This window comes from Sinocyclocheilus anshuiensis, unplaced genomic scaffold (genome assembly GCF_001515605.1).
Source record: "Sinocyclocheilus anshuiensis isolate Anshui unplaced genomic scaffold, SAMN03320099.WGS_v1.1 scaffold1647, whole genome shotgun sequence".
Taxonomy (NCBI): domain Eukaryota; kingdom Metazoa; phylum Chordata; class Actinopteri; order Cypriniformes; family Cyprinidae; genus Sinocyclocheilus; species Sinocyclocheilus anshuiensis.
The window spans coordinates 413,346-427,593 of NW_015549848.1; the positions used below are offsets into that span (position 1 = coordinate 413,346).

A 14,248-nucleotide genomic window follows, 5' to 3' on the forward strand; every position below is an offset into this window, starting at 1 on the left:
TTGACAAAAGAACAACAATACAACTATTGTGCAAAATGCATAAAAGGAAAACAGAATAACGAACTGCTCTATTCCTACTTATTTTATTAGTACTTCCTTTTTTCCCTTTCCTCCTTCTTTGGCTATGTTTATTATATTCCTGTGCTTTGGTAATGTAAATCCTAAGTCTAAATAATAAATAAAATCTGAATCTAAGAAAGACAGACACTAATAGTGTTCCATTAGAAAAAACAGCCTGAGCAGGTTCAGTACCACAGAGAGCAGACAGCTTCTGCCTTAAGATTGTTTCCTACAACAAATACACAGATGCATAAATCATTTTCTTACCTCTCCAGAATCTCTCCTCCTGCGATCTGGGATCACTAGAGTATTTCCATTACTGCCAGGGACTATAGTAGAGCCGATACTCATTCTGGGTCGAACTAACATGTACCGTTTGTCTCCAGATCTGTACTGGATGCTGTGACACATAGTCCCGTCGTAATTTGTATCCTGTAAATACTTGGACGAATAGTCTGTCGATTTAGAGCACTGCATTACAATCAACACGATGATGCTGATGACAAAAAGCACTGAAACCGAGCCCAAAGTGATGATCAAATAAAATGTCACATTGCTTTCCTCCTCATCTTTTACTGCGTTTTTCACATCAGAAGCTGCAAAAGCCTCTTTGGGCTCCACAACTTTGACAATCACAGTCGCTGTTGCTGAGAGTGAAATGTTCCCATTGTCTTTGACCAGTATGAGCAGTTTATGCTGGGCCTCGTCTGTTTCTGTGAATGAGCGAAGGGTCCTTATCTGTCCTGTATAGCGGTCCAAACCAAAGAGACTGTGGTCACTAACTTCCTGCAGTGAAAATAATAACCAGCCGTTGTATCCTATATCTGCGTCATAGGCTCTGACTTTAGTCACCAAATGACCTGCGTTCACATTACGGGGAATCTCTTCCACACCCTCAGCAGAACCGTTAGCGCTGACTGGATATAAGATCACTGGAACGTTGTCGTTCTGATCCAAAATGAACACGTTCACTGTCACGTTACTGCTAAGTGGTGGAGATCCTGAATCCTTTGCAAGAACTTGGAACTGAAACTTTCTAATTACTTCAAAGTCAAAGCGGTTTAAGGCGTAAATAACTCCCGTTTCAGAATTAATGTTCAAGAAAGTCGCTATATCATTTTGTGCAGCGTCCCCTCTAATCATATAGTAAGTAATCATTGCATTTTCATTTAAATCTTTATCAAATGCGCTCACAGACATTATGGGGGCACCAGGTGCGTTATTTTCTACTAAATATAATTCAAGCCGATCTTTAGAAAATTCAGGACGGTTATCGTTAACATCTGATACCTGAACGCTCAGAGACTTAAAGGATGATAAAGGAGGCTGTCCTAAATCAGTGACTATTATTGGTATGTCATAATGGGACACGAGTTCTCGATCTAATTTTCCCTTCGTTACAAGGGAATAAATATTCTCTTGAACTGATGGTTTCAGCTCAAAAGGAACATTATCAGAAACACTTGGTACTATCTTCCCATTTATACCAGAGTCTTTGTCACTGATGCTAATTAATGAAATTACAGTGCCAGGTTTAGAATCCTCAGAAACAACACTGGAAAGAGAAGTTACGTCTATTTCAGGGGCGTTGTCATTTATGTCTATTATCTTAATAGTAACGACAGATTCAACGATCCACGGAGGCTGGCCTTTATCAGATGCCTGTACGTCTAATTTGTACACCTCCGTTTCCTCAAAGTCCAGTTCACCTTTAATATGAATTTCTCCTGTGGCACTATCCAGTTTAAAGAGCTCGTAAACTTTGCGCTTCAGGTTTCTTCCAAAGGCATATTCTACAACACCATTTGAACCCTCGTCCAAATCAGTTGCGTTAAGTTTTATCAACACAGTTCCGAGTGCAGCATTTTCTTTTACTGCTACAGAATAGGAGTCTTGACTAAACACGGGACGGTTATCATTAACATCAAGAACAGTAACAATTATGTTAAGATTTCCTGACCGTGGTGGATTTCCACCATCGATTGCAGTTAGTATTAATTTATGTTCTGCGGCGTTTTCACGATCAAGAGCTTTCTTTAAAACTAAAAGCGGTATTTTTTCCTCATCTCTATCCTTTGTCTCAACTTCGAAATGCTCATTATGACTCAGTTTATACGACCGAACATTATTCACAATCGTATCAGAATCTCGTGCTGCCTGTATTTGGAAACGCGTCCCTGTGGGTGTGTGTTCTGCAATTTCAAAATGCTGCTCCTCTTCTGTAAATGTGGGTGAATTATCATTAACATCAGTTACCTCCACTCCAACATAGTGTATCTCTAAAGGATCTTCGACCACCATTTTCAGATTAATCAAGCATGCGCCATTTCCATCACACAGCTCCTCTCTGTCGATTTTCTTATGGACATATAAGACGCCATTGTTTTGATTTACCTCAAAAAGAGCGTCCTTTGATCCAGAAACGATACGGAACCTCCTGTTTACTAAAATGCTGACATCGAGGCCAAGATCCTTAGCAATATGTCCTACAATGGATCCTTCTTTCAATTCTTCTGGAATAGAATATCTTATCTGCGCTGAAACTTGCTGTCCAACACACAGAAGCAAAGAGAAACACAAAGCAATCCACCAACACTCCCATTTGTGCCTTTGTCCTCCGGCTACCATGATGGAACGATTACTGTGAGACTGCCAGAAATGTATCCTCGGCGATTACAAACAACAGTATAACGTACAATTTATCTGCATAATGCAATACAATTTAACTGAAAACATACAGAGAACAGATCACATACTTAAACGCCTTTTCGGATCGTACCATCCAGGATAACGAAGACAATACACGTCTGCGCGTCATTATCCTGGGCTGGACTTAAAACTTGAAAACAAAAATTAGAGCAACACTGACATCGAGTGGAGCATTGGACCTTTCGAGTCACCTCCAGCGTTAGCGTTTACAGTATCTTTCAATTTGCAGAACCTTAAACATTTCTTAAAATATGTTTTATGGTTGGAATTGAAAAAAAAATCATTTTTATTAATCGGAAAAATACATATATTTGCACACTTCATGTTGCTTCAAAAAAAACGAAGCGACAGACAGCTCTTGTCTCAACAAAAAAATAAAATTTAATAATAATAATAATAATAAACTATGCACAAAAACTATGCAACACTCAGAGTGTGATTTTGGACACCAGCAGGGCTTGTTTAAAATAATATAAAATACAGTTTATTCTTTCAAATAAAAGATTAAAATGTAGGCTACCTAAGAGTAAGCAGCATCTTAAAGTCCATTTTGGGAAAAGTTGTGCAAACTGCAATAAATAATTGACATTATATAAATACCAATATAAATACCGAATAAAATCCTTACGAAAACCTAAGTAAAATTAAAATTATCCTTACCTCTCCAGAACCTCTCCCCCTGCGATCTGGGATCACTAGAGTATTTCCATTACTGCCAGGAACAATAGTAGAGCCGATACTCATTCTGGGTACAACTAACATGTACCGTTTGTCTCCAGATCTGTACTAGATGCTGTGACACAGAGTTCCGTCGTAATTTGTGTCCTGTAAGTACTTGGAGGAATAGTCTGTCGATTTAGAGCACTGCATTATAATCAACACGATGGTAGCGAGTATGTGTAAGTGAAACTTTTTGACTTTTTCAAAGTCAAAACTTTTGAGAGCACTAATTACGCCTGTTTCAGAATTAATATTTAGAAAATATGTCATGTCGTTTTGTGTCCCACTCCCTTTAATAATCTGATATGAAATCATAGAGTTTTCATTTAGGTCTTTGTCAAAAGCACTCAGCGTGAGAATGGGCGCGCCTGCAGCGTTGTTTTCAATCATATATAACTCGATGGGAGTTAGGCTGAATTCGGGCGGGTTATCATTAACATCTGACACCTGCACGCTCAGAGTTTTATATGAGGACAGTGGAGGCTGACCCAAGTCGCTCGCTGTTATTGTAATGTCATAATGTGATACAGTTTCACGGTCCAGGTTCCCTTTAGTCACTAACGAGTACATGTTTTCCTGAACTGATTGTTTTAATTCAAATGGAACGTTTTCTGAGAGAGAACACACAACTTTCCCGTTAACACCAGCGTCTCTGTCAGTAACACTAATGAGTGAGATTACAGTACCAGGTTTGGAGTCTTCCGGCACAACGTTCGATAGTGACGTCACATCAATGATCGGCTTATTATCATTTAAATCAAGTATCTTTATAATTACTCTACAGTCAGTGTTCAAAGGCGGCTGTCCATTGTCAATTGCCTGTATGTCCATCTTATAAACACTGTTCTTTTCAAAGTCTACCTCTCCTATAACACGGATTTCCCCAGTTAATCTATTCAGGCCAAAGATATGAAATATGTTTTCGTTGTTGTCCCCTCCAAAAGTGTAAGAAACTTCACCATTTGGACCGTAATCAGAATCACTTGCCATAACTTTTATTACCAAAGTTCCAATTTGCACATTTTCGTGCAGAGTTGAAGAATAAACATCCTGACTAAAAAAAGGACGGTTGTCATTTACGTCAAGAACAAATACGGTTATGTTTAATGTTCCTGATCTTTGCGGATTGCCGCCATCTATTGTTGTTAATATTAAATTGTGTTCAGCTTTGTGCTCACGGTCAAGGGGCTTTTGTAAAACCAGAAAAGGCAGTTTATCTTCTGCCCTGTCCCTTATTTCTAAATCAAAATGCTCGTTTTGACTCAATTTATACAAGCGCACAGAATTCGATCCAATATCAGGGTCACGCGCGACTTGCAGCTGAAAACGCGTTCCTTGCAGGGTGTTTTCGGATATTTCTAATCGCTTTTCTTTTTCTGTAAATGCAGGGGAGTGGTCATTTACATCAGTTATCTCAACGACAATATAATGAAGCTCAAGTGGATTTTCCACCACTATTTTTAGGTTAATCAAGCATGCTCCAATACTATCACACAGCGCCTCTCTGTCGATTTTTCTTTGAACATATAAAACGCCATTGTTTTGATTTACCATGAAAAGCGCTTCATCTGATCCAGACACAATACGGAACCGTCTGTCCATCAAAGTATTGACATCAAGTCCCAAATCCTTGGCGATATTTCCTACAATAGATCCCTCTTTTACCTCCTCTGGAACAGAGTATCTTATCTGAGCTGAAAGCTGCTGCCCAAAGCACAGAAGAATACAGAGAACCGTCCTCCAATACTCCCCTTTGCGCCCTTGTCCTCCAGCTTCCATTGCGAACGACAGAGAAATCCAAAAGTAAATGCCGCTACCTGGTCAGATTATACATATACATTCATCTTAAACGAACAAACAAAGGTGACGCGCGAAAAGGTTACAAATAGCCAACGTTACGCAGTTCTGTCTTTGGCCGTCTTCAAACAAAAATAATCCTCCCTTTGCGTTGAACAAAATGTCTATTGCAAGCTAGATATGGGGGCAGGGTGAATAGATGCTTTCCCTGTAGAACAATGACACCATGAGGTTTGTTAAGAGAATGTCACATAAGCAAAACCGCTCTGACTGAAAGAACAAATAAACACGTATTGTCTTCCTTAATCCCGAAAACAGTCGGAACCTCTCAAATGAATATTCCCGGAATGGAAGCAGAAAAATAATAAATGTATAATAATACATTAAAATAATAATAAATAATAACAGTAAGGCTAAGGTAAGAATAAAAAAATCGCAAAGCTCAAGTTCAAAATAGTCGGTTTCGCTTAATTTATAAATCAAAGAATTCATGCTATAGGCCTAATAACGATCCTCTCTTTCTTGCTTAATGTCTTAACCTGGAAAAGATTCTGCTATTTTTAGCAGCGCATATTTATCAGACAAAATTTATTTTATATGAATTTTCAATAACAGTCTCAGATATATCAAATAAGTAATAATTCCATTACACAACGCATAAATCTATTAAAATTATATGGGGAAAAAATTGACAACGTCTTTTGCTCTAATATCAAGGAACTAATCTCTTATTTGTATTTATATAAGGTAAAAGAGCAATAAGCGAGCTCCACAAGCAAACTGGCACAATAAGTGCTTTTGACTCTCAAATCTACCTTGACATCAGCCCAATATTTTATAAACAATGAAAACAGCCATGCCAAAAAAGCATGAAATGACAAGAGTAAGGAAGGGGAACGTCAAAAGCGTCATATGCAAATGACAAATGTTAATTAACAAGTGCAAAAAGAATAAAACAGTTAATCTTACCTCTCCAGAATCTCTCCCCCTGCGATCTGGGATCACTAGAGTATTTCCATTACTGCCAGGGACTATAGTAGAGCCGATACTCATTCTGGGTCCAACTAACATGTACCGTTTGTCTCCAGATCTGTACTGGATGCTGTGACACAGAGTCCCGTCGTAATTTGTGTCCTGTAAATACTTCGACGAATAGTCTGTCGATTTAGAGCACTGCATTACAATTAACACGATGATGCTGATGACAAAAAGCACTGAAACCGAGCCCAAAGTGATGATCAAATAAAATGTCACGTTGTTTTCCTCCTCATCTTTTATTGTGTTTTTCACATCAGACGCTGCAAAAGCCTCTTTGGGCTCCACAACTTTGACAATCACAGTCGCTGTTGCTGAGAGTGAAACGTTCCCATTGTCTTTGACCAGTATGAGCAGTTTATGCTGGGCCTCGTCTGTTTCTGTGAATGAGCGAAGGGTCCTTATCTGTCCTGTATAGCGGTCCAAACCAAAGAGACTGTGGTCACTAACTTCCTGCAGTGAAAATAATAACCAGCCGTTGTATCCTATATCTGCGTCATAGGCTCTGACTTTAGTCACCAAATGACCTGCGTTCACATTACGGGGAATCTCTTCCACACCCTCAGCAGAACCGTTAGCGCTGACTGGATATAAGATCACTGGAACGTTGTCGTTCTGATCCAGAATAAACACGTTCACTGTCACGTTACTGCTCAGAGACGGAGTTCCAGAGTCTGTAGCGAGCGCGTAAAATTGAAAGGTTTTGACAGTCTCAAAATCAAAACTTTTAAGTGCATAAATTGCGCCTGTCGCAGAATTAATATTTAGAAAAGATATCATGTCACTTTGTGTCCCATTTCCTTTAATAATCTGATATGAAATCATAGAGTTTTCATTTAGGTCTTTGTCAAAAGCACTCAGCGTGAGAATGGGCGCGCCTGCAGCGTTGTTTTCAATCATATATAATTCAATTGGATTTAGGCTGAATTCAGGCGGGTTATCATTAACATCTGACACCTGCACGCTCAGAGTTTTATATGAGGACAGTGGAGGCTGACCCAAGTCGCTCGCTGTTATTGTAATGTCATAATGTGATACAGTTTCACGGTCCAGGTTCCCTTTAGTCACTAACGAGTACATGTTTTCCTGAACTGATTGTTTTAATTCAAATGGAACGTTTTCTGAGAGAGAACACACAACTTTCCCATTAACACCAGCGTCTCTGTCAGTAACACTAATGAGTGAGATTACAGTACCAGGTTTGGAGTCTTCAGGCACCATTCTCGACAGTGACGTCACTTCAATCTCTGGTTTATTATCGTTTGTGTCGAATATTTTTACAACAACTCTGCAATCTGTTGTCATAGGGGGCTGGCCTCTATCAGATGCTTGAACATCAAGTTTGTAAATAGATTTGTCCTCAAAATCTACATCGCCTTTCACACGAATGTCACCAGTCAGCTTATCCAAACTAAATAATTCATAAACCTTTGGGTTCTGATCGCTGCCAAAAACGTAGGTGACCTCTCCATTTGAACCATGATCTGCATCACTTGCTTGAACCTGAATTACTAGTGTTCCAATTTGTATATTTTCCTTTAAAGTTGTAGAATACATATCTTGGCTAAAAACAGGTCTATTGTCATTTATGTCCAGGACGTTAATTGTAATATTTAGTGTCCCTGATCTTTGAGGATTCCCTCCGTCTACAGCCGTTAAAACTAAATTATATTCGTCATTGATCTCGCGGTCAAGTGATTTTTGTAAAACTAAAAATGGCAGTTTGTCTTCTCCCTGATCTTTGACTTCTAGATCAAAGTGTTCATTTTGAGTTAATTTGTAAATACGAACAGAATTTACCCCTGCATCGGGGTCACGGGCGGCCTTAAGCTGAAAACGCGTCATTCGAGCAGTCGATTCTGATATCTGCAATAGTTTCTCGTGTTCACTAAAACTGGGCGAATTGTCATTTACATCGGTCACTTCCACTGTAATATAATGTATTTCAAGAGGGTTTTCTACAACAATCTTCAGATTTATGACACATGCGCTATAACTATCACACAGCGCCTCTCGGTCGATTTTCTTATGAACGTGCAAAACGCCGTTCTGATTTACCTGAAAAAAATCGTCACTGGACCCAGATACAATACGGAACCGCCTGTCCGCCAAAGCACCGACATCTAGGCCCAAATCCTTCGCAACATTTCCAACGACGGTTCCATCTTTTACCTCCTCTGGAATAGTGTATCTTATCTGAGCTGAAACATGCTCTCCGAAGCACAGCATAAAAGAGAAACACAAAGCGATCCGCCGGCACTCCCACCTGCGCTTTTGTCCTTCGTGTTCCATTATGATTCAAACGCTTATCAGAAAACAAATTATTGTCCCCCTTGTGATTTCTTCATGAGCGAATTCTCCGAGATGCCATAAAATGTTCAAATGTTTTTTTTTTTCAAACAATTCACCATAATCCACGCAGACAACAAGGTAGCCTTTCAACAACACAGAATTCCGCTTTTGGTGGAAAGGAACAACTGTGTGACGTCTCGAGGGGGAGGGACTGCATTTCAAAAGGTTTCCTTGTATAATACTGACACCTTGAGTCTAACTGCGAATATTGACGATAATAAAGAGTTTCAGTAATAGGAAACATCCATCTGCAAATGCATATATCAAACTGGATTCGCTTTAAAGCAAAGCATCCTACAACTAGCCACAAAATAAATTTCAATAATTTCAATGCCAAATGCAAGACAGTGAGACCGTGATGTGTGAATATATGGCAGTTTAATGGCAATAGCAGAGGTGTGCTGTAATACGCAAACAATAATTATATATGCACATACATGTCGTGTTTTTTTTTATTAAATAGATATATATATAGTTATTTTGCATGTGATCGAGAGTATAGTTTTCTGTTTCTGTCAGACTACATGTACCATAAGCCCTTGTGTTCCTTGTGTAGCTGCATAATTTATTATGTCAACCAATAAACATTCACTGGTTTCTCTGATGGGTGACTGGGCTGATCAGAAATCAGTAACTTTGCCCGTCATCCTCCTACAGGAATTAATAAATGGATGGATGGCTTGCGGGGTGAATGTTACTTACTCTGTGACAAATTGCTTGTGATGTTTCTCATTTGTAGACTAAAGGGGTCATATGATGTTGCTGAAAATAACATTATTTTGTGTATTTGGTGTAATGAAATGTGTTTATGTGGTTTAAGGTTAAAAAAACACATTATTTTCCATATACTGTACATTATTGTTTCTCCTCTATGCCCCGCCTTTCTGAAACGCGTTGATTTTTACAAAGCTCATCTGTCTGAAAAGTGAGGTTTGTATACCTCAAGCGTGTGACGGAAATGTTACGCCCCTTGATGATGCCGTGTCCAGAGCGTCGAGACAAAACATTAAAACCCATTATAAAGGAGGCGTTTGTTGCATCCAGTGGGGACATAATTACGGATTATAATGACTTATACTGTCTTTTTACACGTTGGGTTGCATCGCGCCGCGTAAACATAAAAGCATGTCTGCATTTGTGATCGGAGAAAGACAAACAACAAGTGCTACTCTACACTGCTCAAAACTCCTGTTTGAATCATCAGTGGCAAATCCTTTAAATATGAAAATGTACTTACAGTCTGTGAGTCAGAACAGCCGGCATTGTAGTCTACTCTACCAGGATCAGGAAACAGTCCTCCATAAAATGCGCTGCACACATCTGAATATTTGGGTTGAACTGTTCTGGAACAGTGTTGTAAATACAACTTAACCACTGATTTCTAGTCGTGTCCTCTTTTGGAAGGCCAAAAAAAGTAGTTTCGCTTTCACAAGAAACACACAGTGTCACACACGGCGGGCTAGAGTGAGTGGCGGCCGGCGGGCTTGCAGCAACCACATGTGACGACCCCGGGCTGGACTCCGTTTAGTCCACAGTGAAATCCATGGCGATCCGGCGATCCACAGCGCGAATTTGATGTATTTCCTCAGCGACCAGCACGGATCAGCTCTAGAAGCGGATATCTTCCTCTTTTTGAAGGCCAAACAAAGTAGTTCACAACGAAACATACAGCACCTTCACGACATGGCAGAGGCGGCAACAATACTACAGCAAGAATAAAAGTTACGCCTTCTTTCTTTACGTGAATATTTGGGCAGCGTTATGCAAATCTTCCCACATCTTGACGTAGACATGTGGGGGCGTGTTAGAACTAGCCGTTTTAGGTAGGCGTGGTTGACTCTTAACTTTTATAAAGAATATCTCTTTGGATTTGAGACTTTAGTCTTTGCAACTTTACAGATCTTCTTTATGCACCAAGAGCTTGTAACACTCCAAAGAGAAAGGAAGAATTTAAATCGCATCATATGACCCCTTTAAGAGTCGTTTGTTATGAAAATGTAGACCGAAGGAAAATAATGTAAATGTAACAAATTGTAAATATGTAAAAATCCAAATTGAACTAAAGCAAAAAATTTTAAATTGTCATTTAAATGGTTGTGTTTGATACCTTTTTTACTTCAAGTCACAGTGGTTGGTCGGTTGAGAGAACTTTATCAGATATTTAGTATTTGTTTGTTACCAAATATTTAAATTTCACTTTTTTTTAAACTCGCTATTTTTATTTGGTACATTTGTGTTTGACTTCAATCTGCTGCAACTCTTAAATTGCATTATAGTCATTGTTGGCCAGAAATAGTCGTCTATTTGGCTATTCACAACAATGGATAAACATATTTGTACTCATCTGAATGTATGTTTTCTGCTGATGTGGCTTTAAATAATTATGTCAGTGGTTTATGCTATATGTTTTTTTTTCTTACAACAGAAGCATACAACAGATGCTAAATAATACATTTGTTTTTCCTTTTTTGCATGATCATGTTTTCAACTGGAACTGGTCCAGTTGTTACCAAGCTCATATTTACATTCAGTTAAATGAACCACAAATTATTATCAAAATAAAATTTTCAGTCACACTTTAGTCAGTGTCACGTATTGTAATACCTTCTGGTTTTAGAAGTGACCGAATGGGTCGCTTTTTATTAGAAGACTGCATTTAACTTTTACTTCGCGTTCATTTCAGCACCACGGACAGCTCTTCGAAAAGCCCACACCAGGGCTAGTCAACTCCGGTGCTGGAGGGCCAGTGATCTGCATAGTTTACTTCCAACCCTTATCTAACACCTGTTCATCATTTTTAAATAGTTCTGAATACTTTGATTACCTTGATGAGGTCTGTTTGATTAGGGTTGGGACTAACTCTGCAGGACACCGGCCCTCCAGGAGCCGAGTTGAAGGGCCCTGGCATACACACACGTGCAAACTTATAAAAATAACTATTATTATTAAAGCTGCATCTTACCTGTCCAGAATCTCTCCTCCTGCGATCTGGGATCACTAGAGTATTTCCATTACTGCCTGGGACTATAGTAGAGCCGATACTCATTCTGGGTCCAACTAACATGTACCGTTTGTCTCCAGATCTGTACTGGATGCTGTGACACAGAGTCCCGTCGTAATTTGTGTCCTGTAAATACTTGGACGAATAGTCTGTTGATTTAGAGCACTGCATTATAATCAACACGATGATGCTGATGACAAAAAGCACCGAAACCGAGCCCAGAGTGATCATCAAATAAAATGTCACGTTGTTTTCCTCCTCGTCTTTTACTGTGTTTTTCACATCAGAAGCTGCAAACGCCTCTTTGGGCTCCACAACTTTGACAATCACAGTCGCTGTCGCTGAGAGAGAAACGTTCCCATTGTCTTTGACCAGTATGAGCAGTTTATGCTGGGCCTCGTCTGTTTCTGTGAATGAGCGAAGGGTCCTTATCTGTCCTGTATAGCGGTCCAAACCAAAGAGACTGTGGTCACTAACTTCCTGCAGTGAAAATAATAACCAGCCGTTGTATCCTATATCTGCGTCATAGGCTCTGACTTTAGTCACCAAATGACCTGCGTTCACATTACGGGGAATCTCTTCCACACCCTCAGCAGAACCGTTAGCGCTGACTGGATATAAGATCACTGGAACGTTGTCGTTCTGATCCAGAATAAACACGTTCACTGTCACGTTACTGCTCAGAGACGGAGTTCCAGAGTCTTTGGCAACAACAAAGAATTGAAATGTTTTTAAAGACTCAAAATCAAAACTCTTTAACGAGTAAACGGTACCATTCGCCTCATTAATACTCAGGAAAAATGTCATTGTTTGGTCTGAATTAATTCGATCAATTGAATACGATACACGTGCGTTTTCACCTTCATCTATATCAGCTGCACTTACTGAGAAAACAACAATTCCTGGTTTGTTGTTTTCAACCACGTAGAATGCATATGGGCTTTGAGCAAATGTGGGGCTGTTGTCGTTAACATCAGTGACATCGACGTGAATGGATCTTGTTTATGTTAACGACGGAGTTCCTAAATCTTTGGCTGTTATAGTGACATCATAAGACGATTTCGATTCTTTGTCGATGTATTCTTTAGTTACTAAAGAATAAAAGTTTCCATCAGGAGACGGCTTGAGGTCAAAGGGTATATCCTTAGGCAGAGAGCAAACTATCTTTCCGTTCATACCTGAATCCAGGTCTGTAACTCCCATCAAAGCTACTACAGTCCCAGGAGGCGCATCCTCGGGAATGTGACTGGACACTGAAGTGACGTCAATCTCAGGCCGGTTGTCGTTGACGTCCTCAACATTTACAAGCACATTACACTGTGTAGACAAAGACACGGCTCCCTTGTCCGCAGCCAGTATCTTTAGCTCATAAACCTGCCTTTCCTCAAAATTTCGCCCACCTTTTATCTTTAATTCCCCCGTCAAACTATCTAAATCAAAAACCTCAGATGCTCCGTTCCTGAACTTGTTCCGTAAAGAGTATTCAATTTCTCCGTTTAGTCCTTCATCTGAATCTGAAGCATTAACGCGGAGCAGAAATGTACCTTCGGGGGCATTTTCTTTCACAGTCACTGCGTATTTTTGTTTATCACAGACGGGAGTATTATCATTAACATCTGACACAGTAATTGTAATATTCACAGTAGCCGATTTCTGTGGCTTGCCACCGTCTGTCGCAGTTAATATTAGATTATGCCTTGCGCTTTTCTCTCTGTCAAGAGGTGTTTGTAAAATAAGGACAGGTATCTTACCTTCGTCTCCCATGTCTTCCGTTTCTAAACGAAAATAAAGATTTTGGCTCAGTTTATATGATTGCAAGTTGTTTGCGCCTACATCCGGGTCGTGCGCTGTTTCTAACTGAAATCGTGCACCTGTCATTGCAGATTCAAGTATTTCCAATTTATAGTTTTCGTCCAAAAAACTCGGTGGATTATCATTGACATCGATAATGTCAACTGATATCTGGTGCATTTCGAGTGGATTTTCTATCACTGCTTTCAGATGAATGAGACATGGGTTGGTTTTAGCGCACAGCTCTTCTCTGTCTATCCTCTGGTTCACAAACAAAGCGCTGTCTTTATGATTTACCCGAAAGAGCTCTTGCTTTGTCCCCGCAACGATACGCAAATTCCTGTTTTCCAGTAAAGCCTGATCAAATCCTAAATCCTTTGCAATGTTCCCCACAGTGACTCCAGTTTTTGATTCTTCTTGAAGAGGATAGTTTATCTGGGCAGCATTTCTTCCGGAATTGAACAGCAGACACATCAGATAAAAAATCTTGCTCATCCATATTATTTTATTTTCGCTCGCCATGCTTTCTCTGAACACCGCTAAAAAATAGTTGTAGCAAATGCGGTCAACTCAATTATGCTATTGCAAATTACAAATTAATAGACAGATCTAAAATCGTCCTGGTTGTTCATTGTTCAAAGCCAAAGTGATGTCTGACAAGACATCCCACGAAGTGAATCTGCTGAACACGACTGTCAGAGATGATTGGTATTGTAGCGCCACTCACAGCGATTTTGTAGAACTGCATAATTTCCTTCACAGTGCATCTTATAGTGATGTTAA

At 39.6% G+C, this 14,248-nt stretch overlaps 2 protein-coding genes across 2 annotated transcripts; both read right to left on the reverse strand.

The window, feature by feature from the left end:
• Positions 1-315: 315 nt before the first annotated feature.
• On the reverse strand, positions 316-8,629 carry LOC107660933 (protocadherin alpha-8-like). Its single transcript, XM_016450373.1, has 2 exons — positions 8,380-8,629; positions 316-2,454 (listed from the first exon to the last, which is right to left on the reverse strand). Exons 1-2 carry the CDS (start codon positions 8,611-8,613, stop codon positions 316-318), a joined length of 2,373 nt encoding a protein of 790 aa, XP_016305859.1. The 5' UTR covers positions 8,614-8,629.
• Positions 8,630-10,973: 2,344 nt separating this feature from the next.
• On the reverse strand, positions 10,974-13,987 carry LOC107660934 (protocadherin alpha-8). The gene is given in 2 exon segments (XM_074186908.1): positions 10,974-10,981; positions 11,611-13,987. Coding segments are annotated over 2 exon segments (2,385 nt in total).
• Positions 13,988-14,248: the final 261 nt, after the last annotated feature.